General features: G+C 38.9%; 2 protein-coding genes and 1 long non-coding RNA gene across 4 annotated transcripts; 2 read left to right on the top strand and 1 right to left on the bottom strand.

Moving 5' to 3' along the window:
* Window positions 1-9: 9 nt before the first annotated feature.
* xkrx (XK related X-linked) lies at window positions 10-17,285 on the bottom strand. Of its 2 annotated transcripts, XM_088080928.1 has the most exons (5): window positions 17,173-17,285; window positions 15,803-15,986; window positions 15,030-15,713; window positions 4,329-4,588; window positions 10-3,380 (listed from the first exon to the last, which is right to left on the bottom strand). In XM_088080928.1, exons 3-5 carry the CDS (start codon window positions 15,386-15,388, stop codon window positions 2,515-2,517), a joined length of 1,485 nt encoding a protein of 494 aa, XP_087937054.1. In that variant the 5' UTR covers window positions 15,389-15,713; window positions 15,803-15,986; window positions 17,173-17,285; the 3' UTR covers window positions 10-2,514. The 2 variants fall into 2 exon arrangements, with proteins under 2 accessions (XP_087937054.1, XP_042349893.1); XM_042493959.2 differs by having other exon boundaries at window positions 15,030-15,986.
* Window positions 4,472-13,107, top strand: LOC148188874 (uncharacterized). The gene is made up of 2 exons (XR_015777231.1): window positions 4,472-4,607; window positions 12,221-13,107. It is a non-coding gene; the product is annotated as an uncharacterized LOC148188874 (long non-coding RNA).
* arl13a (ARF like GTPase 13A) lies at window positions 16,647-27,030 on the top strand. Its single transcript, XM_088080929.1, has 13 exons — window positions 16,647-17,330; window positions 17,836-17,950; window positions 20,267-20,379; window positions 21,248-21,576; window positions 23,054-23,170; window positions 23,916-23,986; window positions 24,073-24,325; window positions 24,448-24,553; window positions 25,071-25,276; window positions 25,397-25,505; window positions 25,802-26,075; window positions 26,178-26,294; window positions 26,409-27,030. The coding sequence occupies exons 4-13, from the start codon at window positions 21,557-21,559 to the stop codon at window positions 26,462-26,464; spliced, it is 1,329 nt and encodes a 442-aa protein (XP_087937055.1). The 5' UTR covers window positions 16,647-17,330; window positions 17,836-17,950; window positions 20,267-20,379; window positions 21,248-21,556; the 3' UTR covers window positions 26,465-27,030.
* Window positions 27,031-27,923: the final 893 nt, after the last annotated feature.

Here is a 27,923-nt window from a genome sequence, read left to right on the forward strand (position 1 = left end):
AAAAGCAAATGTGTGGACATCAGTTTATTTTATTTAAGTTTCAAGTAAAACAACAGTAGTCAAGGCACTGAACGAACAAACAAGACAAAACAATTTAAAAAATGAGCAAATTGTGAAGCACTTCGATAATGTAGGAGCTTATGCAGTATCAGTGTGGTTAACGCACCATCAGCTGGAAGCTTAAAGGGATAGTTCACATTTTTTTTAAGTGGAGTTGTGTGTGGCACTTATACATAGACAGTGTGTTACATACAGTGGACGTCAGTCAGTACACCCCCAGTTTGGAGAAACAGGCTGGAGTCAAAAATGGACTTTAAAAAGAGTTTTGCCTTAAAAACAATCTACATCAGTTTAACCCTTAAACCACCTGAATCATCATCAGTTCTTCTGACACCTTTCACAAGCTTTTAACCCATAAAAACTGAGAAGACTGATTCAGTTTCTTTCAAAAACATGCAATCAACAACTTGGCATAAAATGTACTGCAAATTACAATGAATTATTAAAAGGTAACAAGAAAATTGCCTGATAATTAGCAAAATAGAGAGAAAATCATTAGAAAGTTATCCAAAAAGAACCCTAGAGGAAAATGTCCCATATTTTAAATGATGTAATTACATATTTAAATTTTGGTTACAGAAAAAAAAAATCTATTTAATATTATTTTTATTTTAATTTGGCACTTTTTTCAGGTTATCTCCTGTTCCTGATATTTTTCTTTTTTGTGTTAATTTTCACTTTTTTGTAACTTTACTAATATCTCATCAGTCATTTCTTGTTCCAAATTTCAAATTTTTTCCATGTTTTTTGAAAGAAGTCAAGCCAATTTGCTCCGGTTTCAAAGGGTTAAGTCAGCTGTGTACAAACTTTATTAAATGGGGGTCGGATTAGATAATGTGGAAATACCTGGGGGCCAGCTGCCTCTCACATTATATAGCTTTAATTAGAAATCACATACAAATGGGACACAAGCAACTGCTTGGTATAAAAGCATTCAACTTTCCATTGTTCCTGAAAGTGGCGATCCTCGCTGTCAACTTTATGCTTCTTTTTTTGTGACCATGTCTGTTGCCCAGCAGGAAATGTCTGCTGTTATAGTTTTTTTTTTACTTGTTGACCATCTGCTTATGAAAACACATCAGTTGCTACTTGATGCAAGTCTAAAAAACTGTATGATAGTCCTGCCATTGTGAGATGAACAGAAAACATGCATGTGATTTTGCTTGATTAACAAATATTATGTAGCAGGCCACTTACAGTGTATTTTGAAAAACAAGCTGCGGGCCATTTAAAATCTGTCCTAGACTGGCCCTGAGCCAGACTTTGGATTTGTCTTCCTGGTTTAAGTGTACGCTATACTGAGAGTATTTTCACTGCTCACTTCCGTCAGACAGTGATTTACAACAAGAAAATGAAGCCGTGACATTGTTCTCTTCAAAGCCAGACTCCATTGAGAAAAACAGTGATTTAACATTTCTGAACACAAGAACTGCTGGTCTACTGCTGCCAAGATCAGTTATTTTGTTTGTGTTATTGTGTGAATTTGGCCTTTTTAAATGGTAAGCTCAGATCACGCAATAACACAAAGTTACTGATCAAAGCAGCAGCGCGCCAGCAGCTCTGCGTTCAGTGAGCTAAAATTACTGTTTTTCTGAGTTTGGTGGCTTTGACGAGAGTGACTTTGGGAAAGGTAAAGCAGTAAAAATACTCTCAATATAGTGTACACTAACACTGATATTATTTTTAGGTGGCTAAAATATGTTTTGTTGCTGACCTCTCTCCAGCAGTAGATTATGTTGCTTCCGTGGGGGTCCTTATGCCTGTTTTCCGAACTGGGGCCGTGCAGACTGACATCCAGTGTATGTAATACACCTCCTATGAAGAAGAACCTCATATAACCCAACTTCAAAAAGTCCGAACTATCCCTTTAAGTTTGAATTTTCCCCAGTTTCAATAGAATATTTTCACCAACTATTGTGTGTTTCCTCTTTTTTTTTTTTTTCCAAACTAAAACCTATTTCTCTGGGCAACCAGACTGAACAGTGAATAACACAAGGCATTCATCACAGCAGATTTAAAGTTGGGTATGAGGAAGCTATTTTCATCTTTTCAGACCTTTTCTTGCCCCCCTGCTGTTTTTTTTTTTGTCTGTTAAGTGCAGATGCAATCAAGTGCAAAGGAGGGGGCGTCCATGGTGTCAAAACCCTGAGAGGAAGTAAACTTGGGGGTGTCCCGGTCAGTCTTTCGGACACTCTTGGCACGTTTCCCGCACACCTGGCTCAGTCCTGTGCATGACCCACTGCTGCTCTCTCAAGGCGGCCTTTGTGCATATCTCGACATGCTACATTCTTTGGTGTACTGGGGCCTCGCTGTGCCCCGAGTGTACGTAATCACCCTCGATAAAGACGTCAGGAGTTAACCTGAACCTCACAACCACGAATGAGTAAAGTTTAGTGCATTTACGAGGAAAAGTTTGTTCTCTAGCCTGTTCATGTAATTCCCCTCAAACACTCTTCAAGCTGCATCCATCGTGTCTTCAACTATAGCCGTCTCCCGCTCCCCCAGCTGACTGGTGAGGTCGAGGGGTTGTGAGTTTTGGGGGTCCAGCAGCTCCCGTGGCTCCTCTGGCATCAGTACCATGGTTGCAGTAGTAGAGTAAGAGGGCGGAGGCTTACCTCGTCGACTGCTCGCTCCCCTCCTTCCTGGACGGCAGCAGACGCAGTGCAAACAGTCGTGCACGTTGTACTTGAAGAGGCGTCTGCAGGGGTGGCCGAACTGGTGGAAGAGCAGCATGAAGAGCACTGCTAGGCTGTAGCAGATCAGCAGCTGCACGGCCAGCAGCGGTGCACACACGTACTCGTAGAAGTCCGACTTGAAGAAATACCAGAGTGTGATGAGGAGGAAGTTCTCCACAAAGCGTCCAGTGTAGTACATGGCCAAGCGGTCCCAGCGCTGCTTCCTCTCGATGAGCTCTCGGTGGGAGAGGTCCAGCTGCACTGCTGACCAGCAGAAGGTGTTGATGCAGGAGTAGAGCAGCGTGACCATGCACAGCACCACCGTGGTGCCCAGCACAGAGAAGTTTTTGTCCACGTTCTCAGTCAGTGAGCCTTTCTTGGCCCAGAACTCGACCCAGGGGAGGAAGAAGAAGAAGAGCAGGTTAGCCATGCCAACCAGGATCACCCAGTGCGTGAGCGCCGTGCTGAAGAGGACCAGAGCGGTGATACGAGTGGCGATCTCCAACCCTCTCCACACGATCACGCACAGGTAGGCGAAAGGGCGCAGTCGCACTTTGTAATCGTCGTATCTGATCTGGATGGCGAGGACGTTGCACACGAGAGCACCGTATGTGATGGACATCAGGGTGATGATCATCAGAGCCACTGAAAACAAACACAAGTCAGCATCACATCACTGCAACATTCAATAATCTCGTCTCCAGTGATCAGAAGCACAGAGAACTCCCTGTATTATAAACATAAAGTTATCATAGCATATCGACATGTATTCACTTACAGTAAGTCTCATAAAATAAAACTCGTGAGAAAAAAAACAAAACAACCTTATGTAAAACCTTGATAAGGAAAATAATGCTCTAAAATGTACTTTCAAGTGCTCGTATGGTACAAGCACTTTTTCATTTCATCGCTCAGATCCAGACTGAATTATCTGCACAATTATTGAATGTATTGTTGTCAAACTCAGTGCATCCATTAATGTCCCTCTATGGATCAGTTTTAATGTGTGTGTGTGTGTGTGTGTGTGTTTGTGAGAGAGAGAGGGAGAGGAGATACAAGCAGAGAGAAATGTATGTTATTGGTTACTACTGTTGCTGCTCGTTATGTTTATTTTTTTTACTGTTCCATTTTTTTTAAGTGAAAAGATAAGCATTTATGTCTACATCTGAAGAGGGATACCTCCTAAGTTGCTCTTCCTAAGCTTTATACCATTTTTTTCCCTGTTAAAAGTTGTTTTGGGAGACGGATGTCGTATGTTGTAAAGCCCTCTGATGCAAGTTGTGATTTGTGATGTTGGGCTTTATAAATAAAATTGAACTGAATTGAAAACTGTAGAGAGAAATACAGAAAAAGAGACTTACTAGGTTATGTAAGTTATTTAAAATCTTTCATCCTTACTTTACTGTATTAATATACACTAAAGTGGCAGTAACATTTACTTTAATGTGTACAGTATTCATTAAGGATGATGAGTCACATTGTGGTCTCAAAGAGCTGTCAACCATAAATACTCCTCAGAGTACAACACTGTAAGCGTGATAAGATGCTCATATAGTAAGCAGAACAGTAGCATGAACCCTCTGTCATTCTTACATCTTGCAGGCAGCAAGTATTTCTCCTGGATGGTGGCGTACAGCTGGAGTGTCAGTTGAGGCGCAGAGCCCAGAAAAGCCTGGATGATTGCGCAGCGTTTGAAGGCGTTTCTGTGGGTGGCCAGGTTGCGCTCAGACTGGCCAATTTCCCACTCCATTGGCGTCCCCTGGCCCTTCTTCAGACTGATCTTCCTAGAGATTGTTACGTACGGCTCCTCCTTTTCCCCCGCCTTGAAGTAGATCACCAGAGCCTCTAAACACCTGAGGACGGAATAACAGGGTGAGTGAGAGTGAAGTCACATTTACACACCAACAGGTGGCAGTGCAGTGTTATACTTCAGTTACCAGAACAGAATACAATAATTTGCATATTCAATTGAATAAGTACAAAAACAAGGTATTTAATGTTCAAACAGATGAACTTAATTGTTTTTTTTGTAAATATATATTAATTCTGAATTTAATGTCTGCAACACGTTCCAAAAAAGTTGGGATAGGAGCATGTTTACCTCTATTACATCACCTTTTTTTTTTTTTTTACAGCACTCAGTGAGCATTTGGGAACTGAGGACCCTTATTGCTAATGTTTTGAAAGTGGAATTTTGATTTCAAGATTCAGGAGCAGCCCCCTGAATTGAATATTTAAATAATGTCTATTGGAAAGAATGAGCCAAAATCCCATCTGAACACTAAAAGAGATTAGTGTCTTTTACAGGAAGTGTCTTGAAGCCAGCATTGAATACAAAAACAAACTGTGCTAAAATTAACGTGAATAGGTGCACTGGAAAAAAATATGTATGGTGAAAATTGTGACATGTTGAATACTTATTTTCCCCACTGTATGCCAGAGAGGGTTTGCAAATCATTGCATTCTGTTTTATTTATGTTTCACACAACATCCCGACTTCTGGAATCTGGGTCGGAGTATTTTTCATGGACACAGCGCTGATCAATGATAAACAGAGCTATCTTTGTAAATCACAGCTAAACAAACACAAGCACCACGCTGAGAGTCCAGCAGAGGGCAGGCAGAAGAAAGACAACACAGTTTCTATAGGCTTGAATGGATCAACTGAAAATCTCTGGGTGTGGTTCTCTTAACGTTTGCAAGGTAAATACTCCCCTTGTTCAGCCACAGGAGTGAAATCATGAAGAGGGAAACATGTTTTCCACAGCAAGAGGTTTCTGCTCTGACTTTCTGTCTGACAGAGTAGATTTAAAAATACTGCTCTTGGTTTATAAATCACTAAATGCTTCAGATACATTTCTGACCTTCTGCTACATTATGAACCATCCAGACCTCCCAGGTCGTCCCTGAAAGGTCTGCTTCTTTTTGCAGAGTCAAAAATAAACATGGAAAAGCAGTGTTTAGTTTTTATGCACCATGTATCTCCCAAAAAACTGCAGGTCTGCAGCAACTCTCAGTTCTTTCAAATCAAGGCTAAAGATTTTTTTTCTGTTTGTTGCTGCCTTTTATTAAATTAGATATTTACTAATTTCTTAAACTGCACTGCAACTTATATTCTTGTTTTTTATAGGAAGGGAGATATTCGCACATCCAAAAATCTCAGATGCAGGTGCGCTGGAATGTATCACTTCCACCCTAAAAAGAAGATCCCGTACACTGCTTTTGCTCAGCATCACAATTTATTGGTTATACTAACATTCTGGCACCTCTGGACCTTTGTAAACAGCATTTATTAATTAATACTAATATTAATACTCTTGACGAAGGTCCAGAGGGACTGAAACGTCAGTATAACCAGCAAATGTGACGCTGAGCAAGAGAAGTGCGGGATCTTCTTTTCTTGTCTTGTATTTAATACCTCTCTTAATATTGTAGCTTGTTTTTATCTATCTTCTGGCTCTTTAACAGGTTTTAATTGTATTGAAATGTCCTTTTATAATGTGTTTCTTTTGCGCTTTGTCTCGATGCTTTTCATGTTTTATAAAGCACTTTGAAATTCCTTGTTGGTAAATTGTGCAATTCAAATAAACCGGCCCTGCCCTCTGTGCAGACTGCCAACTTTAAGAAAGTATTTGAGTCTTCAACAAATATTTGAGTTTCTGGCAAATATAATTGTTTCTGCATAAAAAATATATTAAAATACTTGCTAACTAGTTTTTGGAAGTGCACAGATAGTGTCTGATGCTGTGTAATAATTCTGCATATTTGTATGTTTTTTGAAACTGTATATTTGTATTAAGACTTTATGTTTGTAAATTGTCCATAGTGTTCTCTGGATACTTCATTATTTTCTTTTTTCTTAAATCCTTGGGATGTATTTTTTTTCTTCTTACATTCTTGTATTTATTAGAATATTTTTCTCCTTCTATGACTTATCTTTCATGTTAAAATGCATTCAGACTGGAAGCCAAAGGAAGAATTTCACTGTGCGTGAAAGCTTGTTCAAACTGGGCGTATGACAATAAACGCCCTGACCTTGAGAATTAATAATCCAATGCTTAAGCTGCAATAAGGAAACCAACTATCCAAGTTGGAAGAGTCAGGTTTCCACCTGCAAACAACAAAATGTCAACATTATAATCCCACAATAACACTTGTGAAATGACATGAAACTACCACACAGTGCTGCACATCTGTGTTTGACATGCAGACCTCGCCCTCGAGTCCCACTGCAGCTCTAAATCTCACATCACTGTGCTGGAATGTTATCTTTTGCTCCAAAATAGCAAACTTTGGACATTTGACTTGAATCTGCTCCTCCTTGGTTCAGCTACATGCTGCTGTCCAGACCCTCCGGAGTCGGCAGTCGGACATGTTGCTTCAGCTGCTACGAGTGGTGATACTGTACTCTTTCCTCACAGTGCAAATGCGGCACAGTGCCAAGTTCTCACACTCATCCCTGAACTGTATTTGACCCAAACGTCCAGAGGCTGGCAGGCGAAATCAAGCCATTATTTGGCAGAAGGCTTTTATAGCTAAACTAACACACACTTTGAGTATATTTCCTCCCAGAGAGATAGCCACAGGCAGATGAGGGTAATTTAAGTGTACAAGGTCTAAGATAGAGAAACAGCGAGGGCCACAAAAAGCTGATTTACTGACATCCTTTCCCTGGAAACCTGGCAGCACAATGGAGCCGAGGAGGCAGTGTGAGGGTACTGAACTCGAGCCAGCGTGCACTTAGGATTCAGACTGAATTTCACTTAGGAGAGGGGAAAACAGCAGGGCTGATGAATGCATTAGCCAAGAGAATCAATATGCAGCTTCCGAGGCAGCGACTCATGGATTTCTAAAAGGAAACACACAGACTACCGCTCTGTATTTGCAGTCTGAACATGCAATCTGTTCCCTCTGAGTGATTACAGCAGTGTGGTGTAACACATACCACATGAACCAAAAGGTAACTGGCTTTAAAAAGAAGTCAAAAGACTGAAATACTGGTGTTTTTCTGACTAAAGGGCGTCACAGCATTCAGGAAATTCTTTCAAAAGCTCTTTAGCAAGAGCCTCTTGTTTTGGTCACTTGGGATTACCTCATCAGGCTCATCACATTAACACATCCTCGTCAGACCATGAAGTGTTTGTGAAACACAGACACACAACAAGAAGCTCTGCGTGCTGAGACTAGTCCAAGTTGACATTGTAATTATGTAGTCTCTGTCCTTGCTTCAAGAGCAGGATCATATGAGGAGACAAGTCAAGACAAGCTGCAAATAATCCGACCCCCGTCTTTATGTGGCCATGTTGACTGAGAGGATACTGCAACTTCTAAATTCAGCTGCAACTAATATACTATCATTGTTAGTTAATTACTGACTTGTTTGGTCTATAAAATGTCAGACAATGGTGAAAAAGGTTGATCAGTGCTTCCAAAGGTTTAATCCGATGTCCTCAAATGTCTTGTTTTGCAACAAACTAAAAGATATTCAGTTCATTGTCATAAAGGAGTAAAGAAACAGAAAATATTTCCATTTCAGAAGCTGGAATCAGAGAAGTTTTCCTTTTTTTCTTGAAAAAAAAAAAAAAAACTCAAACTGATTTATCAGTCATCAAATTACTAGGGGATTAATTTAATTTTTGACAAACTAATAGGTTAATCATTGCAGTTCTAACTCCAAAACAAGCAACACAAGGTTTATGTGCTGTCATGTGTAAAAATTGTGACTTGAATTTCCGCTTTTGATAGCAGACGCGGTATGTTTGACCGTGTAGCCACAAGATCAGCAAATTACACCACCATCCCTGAGTCACAGGAAACCTCCCATCTGAGCCAAGAGGGAGCAGAGGTGATTGTTTACAGCAGCACAGCGTGGAATGAGAAGAGCTTCAAATATAACAGGAGAAAATGTTCTGCTATGGCAACACTACTACTTGTTTTCTGGCCACATTGAAAACATCAGAGAAAGCTCAGTGTAACAGATGAAAACTGCAAGAAACATTAATAATTATGCTAACTGGAGATGGAATCTCGCTTCGATAATAAAGGACAGTTCACCCTAAAATCGAAAACACATATATTTGCTCTTACCTGTAGCGCTATTTATCAATCTAGATTGTTTTAGTGTGAGCTGCAGAGTGTTAGAGATATTGTTGGAGATGTCTGCCTTTTCTCTAATGTAATGGAACTAGATGGCACTCAACTTGAGGTGATAAAAGCACCAAAATTCAAAATTCAGCAGCAATGTCTCTTTCCAGAAATCATGCCCCGGTTACTCCAGATAATCCATGGACCTAATTATGAGCAGTTTCATGTAGGAACTATTTTCTTTTACCAAACTAACCCTGCCAACCATATCACCACAAGTCGATATATTTAAGAGAGGGCAAACATCTCCAACACAGCTCACATCATAATGATCCAGATTGATGAATATCTCTAAAGGGTAAGAAGGGGTGAACTGTCCCTTTAAAACCTGTTTCATGTTTGTGGCTGACTGCTTTGAATCACTGGCATTACCAAAGCATTCTTAGGTGGAGGAGAGACGTGTGCAGGATCATAAAGAAGTGTGTGTAGCTGACAGGTAGCAGCTGCGTTTGGTTTTAGCAGCTGAGTTTGTTGAGCTGGACAAGCTTGAATAGTTTTAGCGTGCTCGCAGCTTGGCTCAGTCAGACAGCCCCAGTCCAGACTGAGAAATCTAAACAACTATCAGAAGGTTTGCCATTAAAACATTTCCTTTTCCTTTAATCAACAGGCTATTTAGTCATTGTTAACAAAGTGCCTGACCCCTTGCCCCCCCGCATTCACTCGTGTCACAATGCCTATCAGAGGCTGAGTACCATTATGTGAGATGATTCAACACATACAAACGGTCTGTTGACTGGGCTGCGTTCAGCGCTGACAAAAAGTTGGAAAAATGTTTATATAAACAGAAACAGCAGTGCGTTGTGGGGTTGACTTCAGTTTACTTTAAAGGGACTTTATTAGGGTGGGAAAATGTATGTCTACATTGCAAAAGCAAGCGTGAAATAAAAACTAAAATTGTATGCACAATAAGTATAGCCACCAGAATTTGGTTTATATAAACTTTGCTACTGTCACACCCGCCAAAAAGGAGAAAACATATCTCAAAGCCTGGTGCACACTGTTTCAAGAAAACGTTTAATCCGCAGCTGTAGCAAAACGTTGCCTACCGTTTTAAGATTGAACATGCCCCTTGTCTGCTAGACCTGGAGCAACTAATGCTCCACCAGTTAAAATAGAAACACTCTGTCAAAATGTAATAATTTTCAATAATTTATCCGTAATGGGTCTGGATATGATTGGTTTCTGGATTCAGACCCCGAGGGGAAGCACAGCAATGGCAGGTTAACAAGGGGGAAGCATTTTGCTAAAAGCGTGTCCGCCCTTGCTGATCATCAAGTCACATACTGCCTCTAGCACCATCAATGAGTAAGATGTATCGTTTGGCCAATTCTTGTTTTATGACCAAATATGTGTTTATTTTAATAACATTCGAATATACTTCAGTTGTACTTAATGTTTCATGCAAATTTTAGCATGCTCATATACTTAACTATGACAGTGAACACACAAACATCATATCTGCTGAATGTCAACATGTTAACATTGTCATTGTGAGTATTTTGCTTCATTATAACTAGGCAGCTTTTTTGTTTGCTCTGTTTAGGGCCTCATGCTTGCTTCATTTTGAGGCTCTCACAATAATCCTCTAAAACAGACAAGTTGAAAAAAGTAGTGACCAAATTTAATGCATTTGAATCAACAATAACGTCTTTTTTCCCCACCTATTCTTTTTTGTCAAAACATGGTGCCCAAATTAACCACAACTTGAACATTTATTCAGGAGATTTGGGTGTGTTATGCTGCTAGCAGCTAGCGCAGCCTCGAGCAGACATGAGGAACAACAGAGGTGTTGTAAGTTCACTTCTTTGTGACGCAGCACCTCCAGAGTTTAGTGAACGTCTTGAGAGTTAAGTCACACATTGTCTGTGAAATTCAGATCATCATTAATACCTCCAGCAGCTCTGCTGTTGCTCTGCAAGTTCCTCTCAGCCAAAATGTGACGTAACTCACGCATTCTTCAAACAACTCTGCTAAGCTACAGGCCTCAGCAAGCTGACTGACTGAAAGTGTCGCCTCGCTTACACTCTCATTGCAGATAGAAATAGACTATGGAGCTGCAGGCGGTCAGTCCGTCTCCTACAATATCATGAGTGGCTTTATCTCTGCAGTGTTAATAATTATAGACCTTCGTCTGCCCTTGGACCGGTTATATGTGGGAATTGCAAATCTGCATGGGGCACCGCTGCATTTAAAGAAAAATCTGGTCTCCTGGTGCAATACTTACATTGCAACACGTTTAGTGTTGCATTGTTCTGATTTGTAAGGCACTTTTGGCTCAAACTCATCACAACTGGTAAAGACGGAAGTATGTGAGCCTTGTGCTGTATTCCTAAACAGTTTTATCTGTTCTGACACGCTACATTAAACAATGGCTGCGCTCAAATCTGTTGGCTCAGCATTCGTGATAAGATCATTCCCGGTCTTCTGACTGCCATTGCTAAGGCTGATTCTTCTGCAGCTCTCCTAGATCTTTATTTAAACATCTTTTATCTACATATTTTTCTCTTATGTCTGCACACTGTTTTGATATCTCGTTATATTTTAGGATCCTCTGAAGCCGAGCCACAAATCAAGTTATTTACATGCCTTTTAGTAACACTTTCTCCTGCAAAACATTTTTCCTGTGACACATAAACTTGCAAGAGCTGAGGACAAAGTTGAATTTCTTGTCCTATAAAAACAACACACCCTTCAATTAACTCATATATGCTGTAGATTCAGCAGCACCTCAGGGCGCACTGTTGACTTATCAAAGTTCAGAGAGAAAGAAAGGGAGTATCAGGTGTAGATTTGAATTTCAGAGGGTTTAAGTCCCCGCCTACACCATCATGCATGAGTCACGTTTCGCCAAACAGGTCCCTCGGCTGAGATCAACTGTCGCTAAAGTGCAACACCTTCCTCCGTAGGAATGTTACAAATAGCACTTTTTTTTCTCAAAAAGATCTCCACTGCTTTGAGTTGAAACAATAAAAACAGCTGCAATATTTCAAGACATCTGCAGCAGAGCTGCAACTACCATTATTTTCTTTATCAATTAATCTGCTCATTATTTTCTTGATTAATATTTTTATCTATATAATTTCAGAAAATAGTGGAACAAGCGCTCTGTAACTTCCCAAAAGTCCAAAGCTATTCAGTTCCTGATCATATGTGACAAAAAACATGAAATTCTCACATTTAAGGAAATGTTAAACCAGGAAATGTTTAGGTTTTTTGCTAAAAAAAATGCTAAAATGATTCATCGATGATCAAAATTGTTGCCAATTTATTTTCTGTCAGTTAACTAATCAATTTTTGATAAACTCTGGTTCTGATAAACTCTCCTCTCCTCCTTGACCTAGGAGACCTGATTAATGGTTTGACTGGTCTGCAACACTGAAGGCCTTTGGGTGCCATTATCCAGAGATGAGGTCATACAAGTGAGGGGCGTGCGAGCCATAAATGTGACGGATGTGTTACCAGGGCGGGTGCCAGCTCTGCAGAGTCGTTTGACCGACTGGTTTTAGAGTCTAGACTGCAGGAGGCTCAACTGTCACCACACACATCGAGGAAGACTTCAGATTCATTCTTATCTCTGAGCAACACTAATGACGAGGTGGGAGTTTGTTCTGTTTAGTCATCGTCCCTCCTGTTCCTCAGACTGGACAGGCTTTCCATCTGGAGTGTGATTCAGTTCATGAGTGCCAAATCTATGTTTCTCATTCAGCGCAAAAATCAGCATGCTGCGACAGACTATGATAACAGATTAATGTGGTTGATGAGATGTAATTGATTAGCTGCAGCAGATTGATGCTGATGTACACTGACTGACCGGTTTGAAAGGACAGTCATTACTGAGGCTGCAGCTAACAATTACTTTTGTATAATTTTAATTTGTGAAACCTCAAGCTGACATGGTCGTTCATATACAGATGCTACACACACGAGTTTAGACGTTTGCTGACTGAGGGGTGCTGGATATGATGTATTGCAAGTGTTCTAACACTTCCGGTGTTCCTCACATTTGGGGGCGCTATTGAGGCCGCTACACACACACGAACCCAGTCACTACATATTTTCGCAATGTTCACAAGTTTTGACGTGTGTGCCAAATTTTGTGAGTTTTCAAGTATAACAAAGGCAAAATAAAAGTGTTCAAAGGCGATCAGTAATTTATGGGTACCATAGAGTTGAGGTGCTATGTCCAAGCCCAACTGGACCTCCAAATCAAAATAATTAGTGGTTTGAACATGCGTGCAAAGTTTCATGGGTTCTTGTGCATCCTGAAGTCCAACATTAACATTTGGAAAATCAAGAAAAAAAAAATCTAAAAATTGAATATGTTCTTAAAGATAAAAGCGATAATTCACTCAAATTTTGTGAACATCAAAGGAACTTTATCCCAACCATGGCATGTGTTTGGGGGGAGCTATGGAGCCCCCGACCCCACCTGAGCCGTGTCACTGCTAAAATTTGTAATTTTCACCAATTCTAAAGCGTGTGCCAATTTTCATGAGTTTTCGAGCATCCCAAACCCCTCAAAAACGTGTTTACACGGGCAAAGTTTTCTTTCTTGGGTCCTAAAAATGCCCATCACAATTTTGCAGACAGAGCTGATATTTGACTTTTTTATTATTGATTTTGCTTGAAAATGAAAGGAACTGTTATTCCATTATCAAAATATTTGCTGATTCATTTTCTGTTGTTCTACTAATGATCGTTTTAGCTCTGGTCAGCATCCTTCATATTCTGTCTTCTACTGCAGCATCATGTTGGCTCTCAAAGATGCTTGCAGTGCTTCTATGCACTCAGCAGAGATTGTTAATTTGTATCCATTAATTTTATTGCACTGCAAATGGAATATGAACGCCCAGTGAGATGGATAGCCAACTACGTCAATAAGATGTGGGGCTGCATATAACGATTATTTCTGTTATAGATGCTTGTCAGTTTTCTCAATTAATTATTCTGTATCTAATACGTCAGAAAATGGTAAAAATTATTCATGGTATCTTCAAATGTCTTGTGTCGAACCAACACCCCAAGAACCAAAGATATTCAGTATACTATCATTTATGTCAAAGAAAATTATAAAAAGTATCACATTTAATAGGCTGAAACCAACAAATATTTGTAATTTCTGCTTTAAAAAAATGAGTAAAACCATCATTAGATTATCAAAACTACTACTCTTTGCAGCACTCACTGCAGATACATGAGTAATGAGTATTTAAAGAGGAAAAAAAATCCAAATTTTTCTCTATAAATATTGCAAGTCCAGTTTAAAAAGATATTAGTCCTCAGTAAATTTAAACAAACTTACTGGTTGTTTGTTTTTTTTAAATTGCCCATTAAGATTAATCTGCAAGTTTTCTCAGTTAATGTTTTGTGTCTAACATGTAGCTGAAATTCTTCACGGCTTCTTCAAATGTCTTGTTCTGTCTGACCAAGACTCAAAAAACTAAAGATATCTAGTTTGCTATCATTTATATCAATGAAAAGCATTCAATTATCCCATTTAAGAAGCTGGAATCAACAAATAGTTGACATTTTTTATTTTTAAAAAATACTAAAAAATTATTTGACTATCAAAACAGCTAACTTGCAATTTATCATATCATATTTATATGTAGATATTTTTAATATATTTTTTCACTGTTTAATTTTTCTTATTGTTTTTTTTTTTTTTACTATTTAAACTGTCCTTTTTCCTCTATTTTGTTTTCTTAATTCCTATTTCTACTTCTTTTGCGTCTTTAAAAACAAACAACAAAAAAACAACTTATACTGTTCTTTTTGCTCTATTTATCTTGTACATACCTCGCTTTGATATCCCTTTGCAGCTGTAACAATGCAGATTATTTTACTTTTGTAGCACTTACAGTGGCGGCATGAGCATTGAGTATTTATAGAAACACATCCAAACGTTTCTATAATAACAGGGCCAGTCCACTTTGAAAAGACATGGCTGTTCTGCAAATCTAAACAAACTTATTAGTGTTGCTGTTTGTTGTTAGTTTTAGAAAATTTCCACAAACACACCCACCATAGACTGACAAAAAGGTTGAGTAAACACCATCAAGTATGTTTCACAAATGCAAAGTATCATGATTTGTAGTGAATTGTCCTTTAAATATTTAACCACCCCCAGACCACCTGACTGTGACCTACCTGATTAGAGGGCCCAGCAGCAGCAGGTGCAGGAAGAGCACCAGGGGCCGGTCCCGACCCAGGTCCCTGTGGATGAACGTGAGCGCAAGCTGGATGAGGAAGGCGGGCAGCAGCATGAAGGCGATGGTGAAGCCCATCCAGATGACATCGTCGGTCTTGTGGTACATGCTGCAGAGCACGCCGGCGGTGATGAACTCCGCCAAGTAGAGCACGGTGGCCAGCACGACGCTCCAGGGAGCCCGGATCCGGCTGTGATTCACCACCAGCATGACTCCGTTCTCCGCCACCACCGTGGAGCTCTCCTGCGGGTCTATGTCCGAGATCTCCCGCTCCTGCTCCTCCATGGCCACTTCGCACATTATATTATCAAATTTTTCTGCAACAGATGATGTGTCGGTCGCTGGCGTCAGACTGAACTTGCAGTCGCGTGCTCCAAAAACATCACTTTTTTCTAAGTACTTCTTTTGATGCGCCTTCTCTCCCAACTTTCCACCAAGTTGATCATCGCCGGTTTCACATAGTGTTTCACTTCAGCGCTCGGCTGCTACCCCACACAAAGCGATTTGTTTGATTGTCTCGTATATCGTCGTACGTGGCGTTACCACCCAGTTTAGTCCCGAGGAAACCACCTCACGGTCCGCAGCGAGAGCAGCGCCGTTGTTGCACCGTCAGTGCTGCTCAGCGCTGTCAGGAAGGACAAAGCCGGCGATCATCGGAAAACTCTCTGCTCATCTGTGGGTTAAAGTTAATTATTCCGCGTTAAAAACACTCACGTTCCCTCCGGCTGAAGAGCCGGACTGCCGGCTGTAGGAGGTCTGGGTGTCTCCGTGTGGGCATAGTTGTGCGGCTGCTGGCAGCTCGTGTTTTCTGTCTTTTGATGCGCTGTCAATTCAGCAGCAGCGTCAAGTCACACACAAACACACACACACAGGAACACCGGACGTGATGGGCGGTTACCTTCAAAGTAAAACAGATCAGAGATTAGATATGATAAGACTCCTTAAGACAGACAGACATGTGCAAAGCAGATTTAATGTAGTTTTGTGTGGTTCATTGATTTTTACTTTTGTTTTCAGTTCAGTGTAGTTTTCAGAGTGGGTTTGCTCGTTTCACTCGTGTTTTTATTGTTTACATTTTTTAGTTTTGGTTTCAGTTTTAGTTTTCTTTTTAGTATTATTAATATCATGGGCGGTATTTATGAGGGGTACTATTTAAGTTCAGAGGTCAGGATAGGTTTAACAACACAAACAAAAGATGTTGTGAAGGTAATTTATTCCCGGTCATGTAGTAGTAGTAGTAGTAATAATAATAATAATTACTTTTTTGTATAGTCAAAATTGACCAAATTGACAATGACTAAAATCTAAGATAATCTAGACTAATTCCCTGTATATTTTTTTAGTTTTGTAAATACATATCATTTAAACTAGTTTTGTTTTTCCCTAAAGTCCACTTTTTACATTTTTATTTCAATTTTTCACATTTATTTGTAGCATTAATGATAGTTTTAGACTTTAAACTAAAATAGTCTTGGAAGGAATTCCTGTAAAAAACAGACAAAAGACAACCCCAAACATAAATATTGTAAATATTGTGTTATTGTATCCCTTTGTAAAATATTTTTCACTTAATTTTATCCTATTTTATTAATTATTTCTGAATTTACATTTTGCTACACATTACTGAGTATAGGGAAAGCACTAGATTTTCATGTAAAAAGAGCAACACAGCTGCATGCATCTGCTTTACAAATGTTACAAATTGCAGGCAGAAATATTCAGTGTTAATGGAAACTAGGAGCTGAATTATCAAGCTATGAACAGAAACTGTGGAAATATGCATGCATTTATCTGGTGCATGATTCAGCTATTTTGAGCAGCCCTGTATGTGATATCTTGTCCGGTCACTGTGGCCTTGAGTAGCCTTTACTGTTGCTACAACTACTACTGCCAATGCTAGTACTACTACTACTACTCAGAGCCCATCTCAAATAACTTCAGTAAGAAATAATCAGTAAGAAAAAAAATGTATTGTGAATTGAGAGGAACACCACTTTTTATGTTCACATGTCACTCTCTCTGCACTTCTTTTGCCAAACTATCTGCCACTGATACAGTGAGAACATGTACTGTAGTTTTATTACATCCAGTATTTGTCCCGTCCAAGTGGGAGCTCTGCGAGGAGGGCGAACTCTGGGAGATCAGTTTCTCTGTGCTTCCATTTTTAGTCTCCACCGGCAGGGAGGACTTGGCCTTGTTGTGGTGACCTGCAAGTCTCCAAGTGAAGCAGCCACACAAACAGGTGCAGCACACGCACACACACACTCACTGAATCAACCATTTAAATTTTACTCCATCCTCTCATTCTCATTCTTTGACACTTCCTCATTATATTACTATTTGTCAAAGCCACACGCTCACTGGACAGCAGTTACACTTTGTGACCCAGAATCCAACCAGTTTGATGTTTGCTCGACTACTTCTGCAAACACGGACTGTCAGTTTGGAGGGCCCATGAGAAAGAGACAATCTGTGGTGGAGCAACATTTCCATTGCAAAACTAATCTCTGTGTGGCTTAGCTTGATGTCAACATGCCCCTAAATGAACCATATCTTTACTAAGTATAGATGTACCTGTCACTTACCCTGAGACTACAAAACAAATGTATATATTTCACGGTGAACTGATAGTTTCAACACAACACATCCAAAACATGTTGACCTCTTCCTGTCTAATCAGATCTCATCAGTGGTCGACACCACCTACGCAGGCTTGTCATTAATAATGCATGTGTTTGGTGAAGCAGCGGTGTGGGTCAGTGGCTTCAGACTGCTGAGGCTGTGTGGGGACACAGAGGAAGAGGAAGACGGAAACCTCATTACAGAGCACCAGGCATGTGCACAGAGTTACCAGCCGAGCAGGTCAGCGAAAGGACACGCTGCCTGTCCATGTTTCAAATTCTTTACAAGACACTTTGTCGTAATTTTAAAGGGATAGTTCAATATTTTGGGAAATATGCCTTTGCTTTCTTGCCAATAGTTAGATAAGGAGATATCACTTTGGCTGCAGGGTAAATGTGAAAATGCAATGAGGAGATAGTTAGCTTAGCTGAGCTTGAAGACCATCCCACCGCTAATTTAAATTTCCTAGGTGAGGAGAGACCAGCTGTACTCTGGTTTACTCTGCCTCTGATTGGCTTACTGTGACCTTCTTACCAGTTTTTTTTATTTATTAAAAAAAACAAACTATTGGCATTTTTAATACTTTAAGCTCTTCTTATATCAACTTTTTAAACGGATGTATTTTAATTTAAATTATATCATGCTATCTATTTCAATTCGATCAGCACTTATCTTCAGATCTTATCTTCTATTCTAATATAAATCCTTTCAGTTTCTAGCTGTTACTTATTCATTATCATTATTAATGGTTTTACTTGTTTTATAATGGGCCTTCAATTAACTGACTTGGGTTTTAATAAGGAACTTTTAACGTTTATTTTTTAATTTTTAAAAAAAAATGAAGGTCTCCCTATGCTCGCGCCCCTTGTAGCGCTTATTTAGAGCGCTGTATTTTAACCCAAACCTATACCTAATCAGTCTCTCTCCTCTTGCCTAAACCTAACCAATCCATCATCTCATACATTTTAATTTTGTAGAGATGAAAAATAAAAGACATTATTTGTCAACTACTCAACTTTAGGTGCTGCTAGGCAGATTTCTGTGACCTTTGGACAGAGCCAGGCAAGCGGTTTCCCCCTACTTCCAGTCTTTATGCAAAGCCAAGCTAACTGGCTCATAGCTTTTGATTACGTACATCTTTTTTTAAATTAAATTATTTGTATAGGGACAAGTACGTATCATCAAAGGATGCCACACTACAGCATGTAAAACCTAAGCTAATTTGCAAAGCTAATGCACTGATGGGCCTTTAAAAAAACAGTAAAATAAATGTAAAAAACAAACAAACAGAGGAGACAGTGCAATACACAAAACTGAAAATACAGTCAGAACAATACAAGACACAGACTGTGATATAATACAACACCATAAAACAATAAAGACCTGATTACTCATTCATGACTACATGGCTGATCCCTCTTCAAAAGCAGTTTTTGTGAAAATTAAAAAAAAAAAAAAAAAAAGACAAGTATCATCTTATCTTCCTTTCGGACAGAAAACGAAAAGGTTTATCTCCCGAAATATTGAATTACTCCTTTAAATCTAATATATTACAACAGAAGCTAGTTGTCCATCTGACACTCGGATTGCAAAATCAGCAGTGAGGGTCTTTAAAGCATGTTTGCAATGTGGAGAACAGGAGCAGATGAGGGTGTGGTCCTCAGCTGCTGCTGTTTTTGCTGTGTGTGCGTACATATGTGGGGGTGTTTGAGTGTGTGTGTATTTGTGTGTGTGTGTGTCAGCTGATGCACGGCTGTGGTCAGAGTCTAGGATGAGTCTACTCAGCAGAGGAGAGCAGAGCCTGATTGGCTGTCAGTGTAATGTCATAATGAGATAAGGCCTGCACACAAACAATCGCTGTACCTCTCTAAAAGCTTTTAGTGAACATTTTTATGAGTTTAGTATAATTTCATTAAATGTACAGAAGCTCTGCTCCTCAATCCATTTTCTTTACATTTTCATGTATAAACATTAGGATATGAAATAATCAGTGCTGTGGATTGGCGTTTGTGTTTGGCCTGCAAATAAAAATATGTACGTTCAGCTTTAAGTAGACTGAGATTTAGCTGCAACAATTTGTCTTGTCAAGCATGTCAAGGGCTTGTAAATAAAGTCATTTTATTATTTACAGAGACAGGAGGTGCCCAGCCCAGCAGCTTCTGAATATAGATCCTGTGAATGTGTCGCCATCTAGTGGCTCATGCTGCATTACAACATGTGTTGGACTTTATGATTGTATTAATGCCATTACGTAATGAGTTGATCCACTGTAAATGTTAATGACCTGCTGTTGCACCTGAACATCATTATTTACAGTCAGAAAAATGTATTATATCAATATCCTAAAGTGCAATATTCATACTTTTTTCATGCAATAATAATTCAGCCTTTCAGCCTGTTGACTTACGATGTATTGCTTTATGTATTTATTTATTATTTTGTGTTTTTTCCTGATGCATCTTGTTTTGCCTTATCCCTTTTCCTACTGTAACAATGCAAATTCCCTCACTGTGGGTCTAATAAATAAATCTTCTCTTATCTTATTTTGTTTTAAAGGTCTTGCGTGAAGGATTTCATGGCATCTGCCTGTGAGGTTGAAGATTGCAACCAACTGAAACTTCTCCTGTGAGCCAAGCGTGAAGGAGAAGTTTGGCAGTTAATGTGAAAATGTGAGTGGCTGTATCTAGAGTCTTTGATTACACTCTGATAACATGGTGGACTCCGTGGAAGAAGACCTGCTCCATATATAAATAAAAACGTCTCATTCTAAGGTAACAAAAACACAACTCTTATTTCCAGGTGATTATCAACTAATAAAAACATAGCTGTGTATATTGCATTCAATTTCTGCCAAAAGTTGCCCCTAAATCCCACACACTAGACCTTTATTTAAAATTTTTTATCTCTTTGATGATATATCTTTAAAGGTCCCATATTATGCTAATTTGCAGGTTAATACTTGCATTTTGGGTTTGTACTCGGACTTTGTTATATGCTTTAATGAAAAAAAACACATTTTTCTCACACTGTGGCATTTCAGCACAGTCATCAGCACTAACTGTAATGGGACTCTTGCAGCACTTTCTACCTTTATATAATATATCTGTGAAATCACAACTTCAAAGAACTCCTGATGGCTCATTTATAGACTGACATTACTGAATACAGACTGTGTGCATTTTCATAGTTTTTCATAGTAGCTTGATAAGTTAAAAAATATGTGAAAATCTGACTTTATACAATATTTGACCTTCAAAAATTCAAATATGCACATAATAGTAGAGCATAGGTTGGTGCACTCATCAATAAATATGAGTATAAACATAGTGACATGCAAATCAGATACAATCCGTATTAGCGTTATTTTGAAATTATCATCATGCTACATCTAATTCAATCAAGATGTAACTCACAATAGAAAATAGGTCTCTATAAAGGTTTAGCTCCAATTATACCTGTAAACCTGTCTCACATACAGTACATTGTAGTGTGACAACACCTGGCCATCACCACTGTAATGATGTCATTCTCTTACAGAGCGACTAAAGTTGTGCATCCTAAATCCGTCCAAACGCTCTGCACGGAGCCACTCACAGGAGATCATCAGACGTCACAGGTCACACCATGAGACACATTTTGTTCCCCTGGACAGACATAAAGAAGAACCATGCCATCCAATGGGATTAGTGTTCAGCTCAGGTGACTCTGGGATTGGCTAAAACACCAATACAACGTTTTCCAGGTTGTACCTCCCACATGGGGTGACCAGAAGCTTAGTGTGAGCCTGATTAGTTCTGCGGCTGGTGGGTACAAGATGTTAGTAGAGACGAGCACCCAAACAAATGCATGGACATAGACCTGCTGCTGTAAGTATTCTTTAACTTATCTTAAATGTTGCACCTGTGATGTAGTTGCTCAGTGGTATCAGGTACTACGAATGTCCACTAAGTTTAAAATGCTTTATTTTAATCCAATAATTACCCACTCATGTGTACTGTTTGCCCAATGCCTGTGTGGATTGTTGTGTTGCTGTTATGCATACCTTTTTTTAAATTGTGCTGTTAGGCGTAGTGATTTTTATTAAGTTATTACAAAAATATGAACACAAATATAGAGTATTTATATATATGTATTTATATTAGTGATAAACACAAAGTAATATGCTGTAGGTTGGTGTTTATATCAACAGGTTTTTATGATTATAATTACTGCATGTTGGGATTTTTTTTACTGCACTTTACTGATTATTCTATGGGCTTAATATTCCATTTTTCATTTCATGTATGCTTTCTGGTATAACAAAAATCAACATATATATATTAACATTGATATATTTACAAAATATCGACCAGAATCAAACATTAAATTAGACCAAAACACACCATAGTAGTTACTATTACTCTATTATTTGTCAGAATAAACAAAATGCTGCTCAAATGTCTAATACAGAGCTGCACATTTGGAACAATCGATTTGTCATTAGACAGCAAATTAATCTGCAACTGTTTTGATAAAGGAATAATAATTAAAGTTATTTTCTGAGCAAAAATGTCAAAGATTCTCCAGTTTTAGCTTCTTCTTCATATATGATGGCAAACTGAATATGGTTTTGGATTTGTTGATGTTTTAGACTTACAGATTGAGGAATCCAGAAAATACTCATTAGTTGAAGCCCTTATCTAAAATGCTTAAAGTTCAGATTTCCAATGCAAAATACTCTTCTCAAACATGGGAAATGTCCTCACGGACACTACAGCAGGGTGGATGTGACCTCGCTGTCTTTTATAGCCAAAACAGATATGGGTCAGCTTGTTAACAACACGATAAAAGCAGGCCGTTCTAAACTGGCTTTAAGAGATTACGTCGTCTCAACAGATGCACTGGACAAAGGACTGAAAGATCTGCCAGTGTTTTTTTTAGCACATGGCCTGACTGCCTCAGACACACCAGCTGTGTGTGTATTACACGACTTGAGAGGACCACTCACAGTTCCACACACACGATGGTAGCAGAGAGCGTCTACTGAGCTCATGTTTGATCGATTGTGGTACGAATGAATGCAGAGAAACTTGTTCTGTTGTTTGTTTCTGATTATTTAGTCATCCAAGAAACTAAAGTGCTAAAGAGTGCTAATACAGCTACTTTAAGATTTTGGGGAGGGAAAAGACAGACACTGGGCAGTCAAATAATTGCCTGAATGTCTGACCATCTGTAAAAGTCTCCTAAACCCACAGGTGACACAAAGCACCTTTGTGCTGGCCATAGCTCCACTGACTCAAACAGCCAGCTCTGTTTGTCTGTAAGTGTGTGTGAGTCACAGTAAGGCAGACCATCTGTTCGCAGGTACCAGTTCCAGAGAAGATGGTGGCCTCTGTGCTCACCTTGCTTACCTCAAGTAAACATGTTCAACCTGATGAGCAACTGCTGCACCTGGGTCTCCAAAATACAGGAGCCAATCAGGTAACACATTTTTTTGTCTTGAGTCTCAATCAATTTATCTGATGCATGTGCTGCATTTGGCAAAATGTCTCTCTACCACAAAGCTAAAAAAAACAAGGGTTTAATCAGCTTGATCACAAAGTTAAACCTATTAGATTCACCACATTTGGTCAAATAAAATCCTCGTATTGCTGGTTCACAGGAACTGATCTGAAAATTACGTTGTTTCCCTTTGGCATTTTTGTATGGTATGAATTGGCATGTAAAGCTGTGAATTGGCAAGAATATGAAAATAAGCAATACATTTGTAAAAAAAAAAAAAAAAAAAAGAAAAGAAAGAAAAATTACCTTAAAATAAACACAAAAAGTAAAAAACAAAAAAGGAAATCAAGAAAGTACAAAAAAAATTTAAATACATTTAATAATTATATTTCCTCTTTTTTCTGTAACATAGTTCTTAAAATATAGTTTAGAGAATTATAAATATTGTTTTCTGGACATTTGTCCTTGTTGATAATATCTCATAATCACCCCAAAGATAATGTTCAGATCAGTTTCTTGTCACCTTTTTACATAATTTTCAGTTTTTGAATGAAAATCAAACCAGTTTTCTCAGGTTTCAGAGGTTTAAATGCTTGTGAAAGGCATCTGAATGCTGTACAAGAAAACTAATGTCAACCCAGGTTTTAAAGGGTTAATTTACAGCTGTAAGTTAGCTCCTTAAGCTCTTTAAGTGAAACTCTACACTGTGTGTGCTCCTCTGCAGGAAAGTGACCATTCTGGTGGTTGGTCTTGACAAAGCAGGAAAAACATCCTCCGTCAGAGGGATGTTAAGAGGTAATTCAACAGTGACTTTAAGACTCTGGAAGTGCTTAAAGAAGAATCACCACTAATAATCTACCTGTACCTCCCGATCTTTTCAGTGCCGCATGGTGTGGAGGCAGGACCCACCCATGGCTGCGTCAGAAACGAGCTGCAGGTGGAGAACTACCTGGTCAGCTTGTTGGATGTGGGGGGTTCAGCAGAGTCCAGAGGAGCCTGGAGGGAGCTCTGTGGGGAGGCACATGGGATCATCTTTGTGGTGGACTCCTGTGACAGGCAGAGGATAAAGGAGGTCAAAGAGGTTCTCGCCGACCTGCTGAAACAACCCAGAGTGGCCGGGAAACCGCTATTAGTGTAATTATATTAAGCTTTATAGCTACCTTATGTGTGTGCAGAGTAAACAGCGCTCTCTAGTGGCCAGTTGAGGGAAACACCAAATAACTGATCACTGGGTAACTGAAGCCTTTTTTTTTCAGGTTGGCCAACAAACAGGACAAAATGAACGCTCTGCTGGGAAATGAGCTGATTGAGATTCTTTCACTGGAGAAGCTGGTCAACCAGAGCCGCTCTTTGTGCCATATAGTAAGTGTTAATGGTCACAAAATACATAAATCTCTCAAGGACACTGAAACAGACTTTTCAGGGTGACCGACAGAACAACAGAATGTGCAAAACTCCAGCCAGTCCAGACGAAATATTTCCCCAAATTCAAACACAAACTTCCTAATTTTGACCTCATTACCCACATTAACAAATTACCAATCCTGCTGGGAGAACACATAAAGCGCACACGCACACACACACACACACACACACACACACACACACACACACACTTTACTATTATTATTACCATATTATTTTATTATTTGTATTTTTTCATTATTATTATGTTTTTAATATTTGTTGCTGATGTCCATTCATATGTTCAATTTGCATGATATAATGCTGATATAGTTGTTGTTCGTGCTTTGTACTGTTCCCTGTGAAAAACAACTGTTAAAATGTGCTTTGGCAATACTTTTTCGCAATGATCATGCCAAAAAAGGTTCTTTGGAATTGAACTGAACTGACAAACCTTCTGTCTTTTCCCTCTCAGGAGCCTTGTTCAGCCTTAATGGACCTGCGTCGCTGGTCGGACAGAAAGACTCTCCGTGGCCTTCGCTGGTTGCTGCGAGCAGTTTATCTGGATTACCCCGAGCTGTGCACTCGTGTAGCTCAAGACAGCAGGAGGCCTCTAGAACCAAGAGAGCAGGAAAAGACCTGGAAATCAGAGAAAGTTCGCAAGAAAACCAAGGGAGAAAGGTAAGAGAGGCCCTCACATTTAAGGCTTTCTTTTACACAGATATTGCACAGATCAGCATAAACTTAAAGTGTGATGTATCTCTTGATCTGGACTTTGTGTTAAATGTTTTCTAATGTCAGAATGCGATCCAGCAAGTCAGACCTTCGCCAGGTTCATCGGCCAAAAGAAAAGGAGAAGAAGACAAAGACTGAAGGAAAGCTGCAGCCCATTAGAAACATGCTGCAAAAGGTCAGAAAAATACATTGCTCCCTTTATCAAAACTACACTTAGCAGCTACTTTATGACTTACACACGTAACATGAAATGACATCCGCAGCTCAGGCACAAATTCTACCTTTACAAAAAAATAAGTGTTCAGTTTTGATTAACACAATGAGGGGAATTAATTAATTTTATTATATTTTTTTTTATGACTTTTGTATTTGTTTTTCATAATTGCAAGGCCGTTTAAAATAATGCTACATCAGATTAATGTTACAATTCACAAATGTTGAATTAAACTCACACAGCTCTTTTATTGACAGGAAGCCACTCTGAAAAAGACGCTCAAGACAAAGAAGAAGAAAAAGCCGGTTACGGTCAAGAAAGGTGAAAAAGATCAAGATGAAGGAAATGAACATGAAGGTGAAGAGGAGGGTGATGGCAATGAAGGAGAGCAAGAAAACACTGGTCACAGAGAAAGAGCCAGCAGTGCTCTGATCCCCCCGAAAAACGTCAAACCGAAGCGCAAAAAAAAAGTGAAAGAGGAGACTCCAGACGTGCCAGAATCACCAAGCAATGATGAGAAGCCGCTTAAAGGTTGAGTATGGTTATCAATGGCCTTTCTGTTTTTATTTATTTATTTATTTATTTTTTTACTGTATCAGAGAGTAAATACAACATATTTTTTCTTATGTGTAGCTAAAGGGGAAAAGAAGAAGAAGAAGAGAGTTGTCAAAGTAAAAAGGAAGAACAAGATCAACACGGAGGAAATGTCTGGAGCTTACAATCAACCTGTGGACCTGTCTGCAACCTTTGGTGAGCCTCGTCCACTTCTTCCATCTTCAAATCAAATACAATAACACTGTGGACTCTGAAATGAAATGAAATCACAGATTTAATTTAAAAAAAGATGACCCTGTCTCCTCATAGATCTTTACCGAAAAGCAATACAGGCTCTGAAGGAACGTCAGGATCAGGGACAGTGAGAGAGTCCTGCGACCTGAGTGGGAGGATGTGGTCCACGGTAGTGGGACACGGTCCCACAACATCCCTTTAAAGACAGTTTGTGTTACATCTTCATCACTTTCTATAGACGTCAGACCTGATCCCTGAACCTTTGGATTTAAACTGCTAATTCCAGTGTGTAGTGAAGGGCAGGTCTGCATTATCATGTAATGATAGAGATAATATGAAATAAAAACAAACAAAAAAGGTTACAAATAAATATAAATTGCATTGTATACATTTGAGAAAAGTTAGAGATTAAAAAATGAAAACAAAAAATATTTAATACAAATAATTAAAAATAAATATAGAAATTATGATATATACATTAAAGAAAAGTTAAAGATAAAATTGTGTACCTGGCCAAAATGTTGACACAAGGTTTTGTTTGTATGAATCTATGCAGTTTTCATCGGAAGGGAAGCATGATTTTTGAACTGTACCCTTTCTTTTTTTTGTTACGGGGTTTGAACACTTTGTAGAAATTAGCATAGCCTTGGGAAGAGTATGGGACATTGTTGATTATTAAATAAACATTTTGTCACTACTTGCCTGGCATAATGTGCTTTGTTTACATTTAACAGCAGCAAAGACATACAAATTATTTGTGCTGAAATTTATTTAGAGAAATCTAGCACAGACAACAGACAAAGGTTTGTTTATCTGAGTGTAGAAGCTAAACTCTCTTGTTTACCCCCTTTTTGTCAATTCATAATTATTCTGTCACATTTCATGTACCAGTAATATTGACCATCTTGCACAGTTAATTTCCTGTATGTGGAGAAACTCTGTATTTACCAGATGACACAACAGACTTGAGTCTAAGTGCTTCAGCTTCTGATTTTGTTAGTTTATTAAAATTCACTGTACTGTCCTGGACAATGTAATGACAAAAATGTCAAACAAAGATATACATATACATTATATATAGATATACATAACTTCTGTGGTTTGTTGGGGGATCATGATGAGATGTTTTTGCAAATCCATTGTGACAAACAATTCTGCTGAAGCTTTTTTTTATGCAGGAAATTTCTACAGTAATATTCCTAAATGAACCTATATTTGAATATGTTTGGGGAGAAGGCACATCTCATGTTTGTACAAGGTTTTTTAATTAAAACAATAATAATATGCATGATTTCCTAAGCTAAGGAAAGATAGATAAAGTGACCAGGCTGGAAGCTCCTTTCACAATGGACAGAGCTGACACTTGTCTTTAAAATTCTCTGTTCGGGGCTTCATTTATTAAGAGCCACAGCTGCCGAGAATGACAACTTACTATATACTGTAGTTAGCACAATTACCTTCTGATTTAAGGCCATGAAATGCCCTAACAGCAGGTGTAGTACATGACAAAATGGTACAAAGTAAAGAGTGAGAGTGAAAAAGAGAGGGGGGAGAAATGCACAGCAGCCATAATAATAATAATAATAATAA

This window comes from Plectropomus leopardus, chromosome 8 (assembly GCF_026936395.1).
Source record: "Plectropomus leopardus strain MGB_pleo_1.0 chromosome 8, ASM2693639v1, whole genome shotgun sequence".
Taxonomy (NCBI): Eukaryota; Metazoa; Chordata; class Actinopteri; order Perciformes; family Serranidae; genus Plectropomus; species Plectropomus leopardus.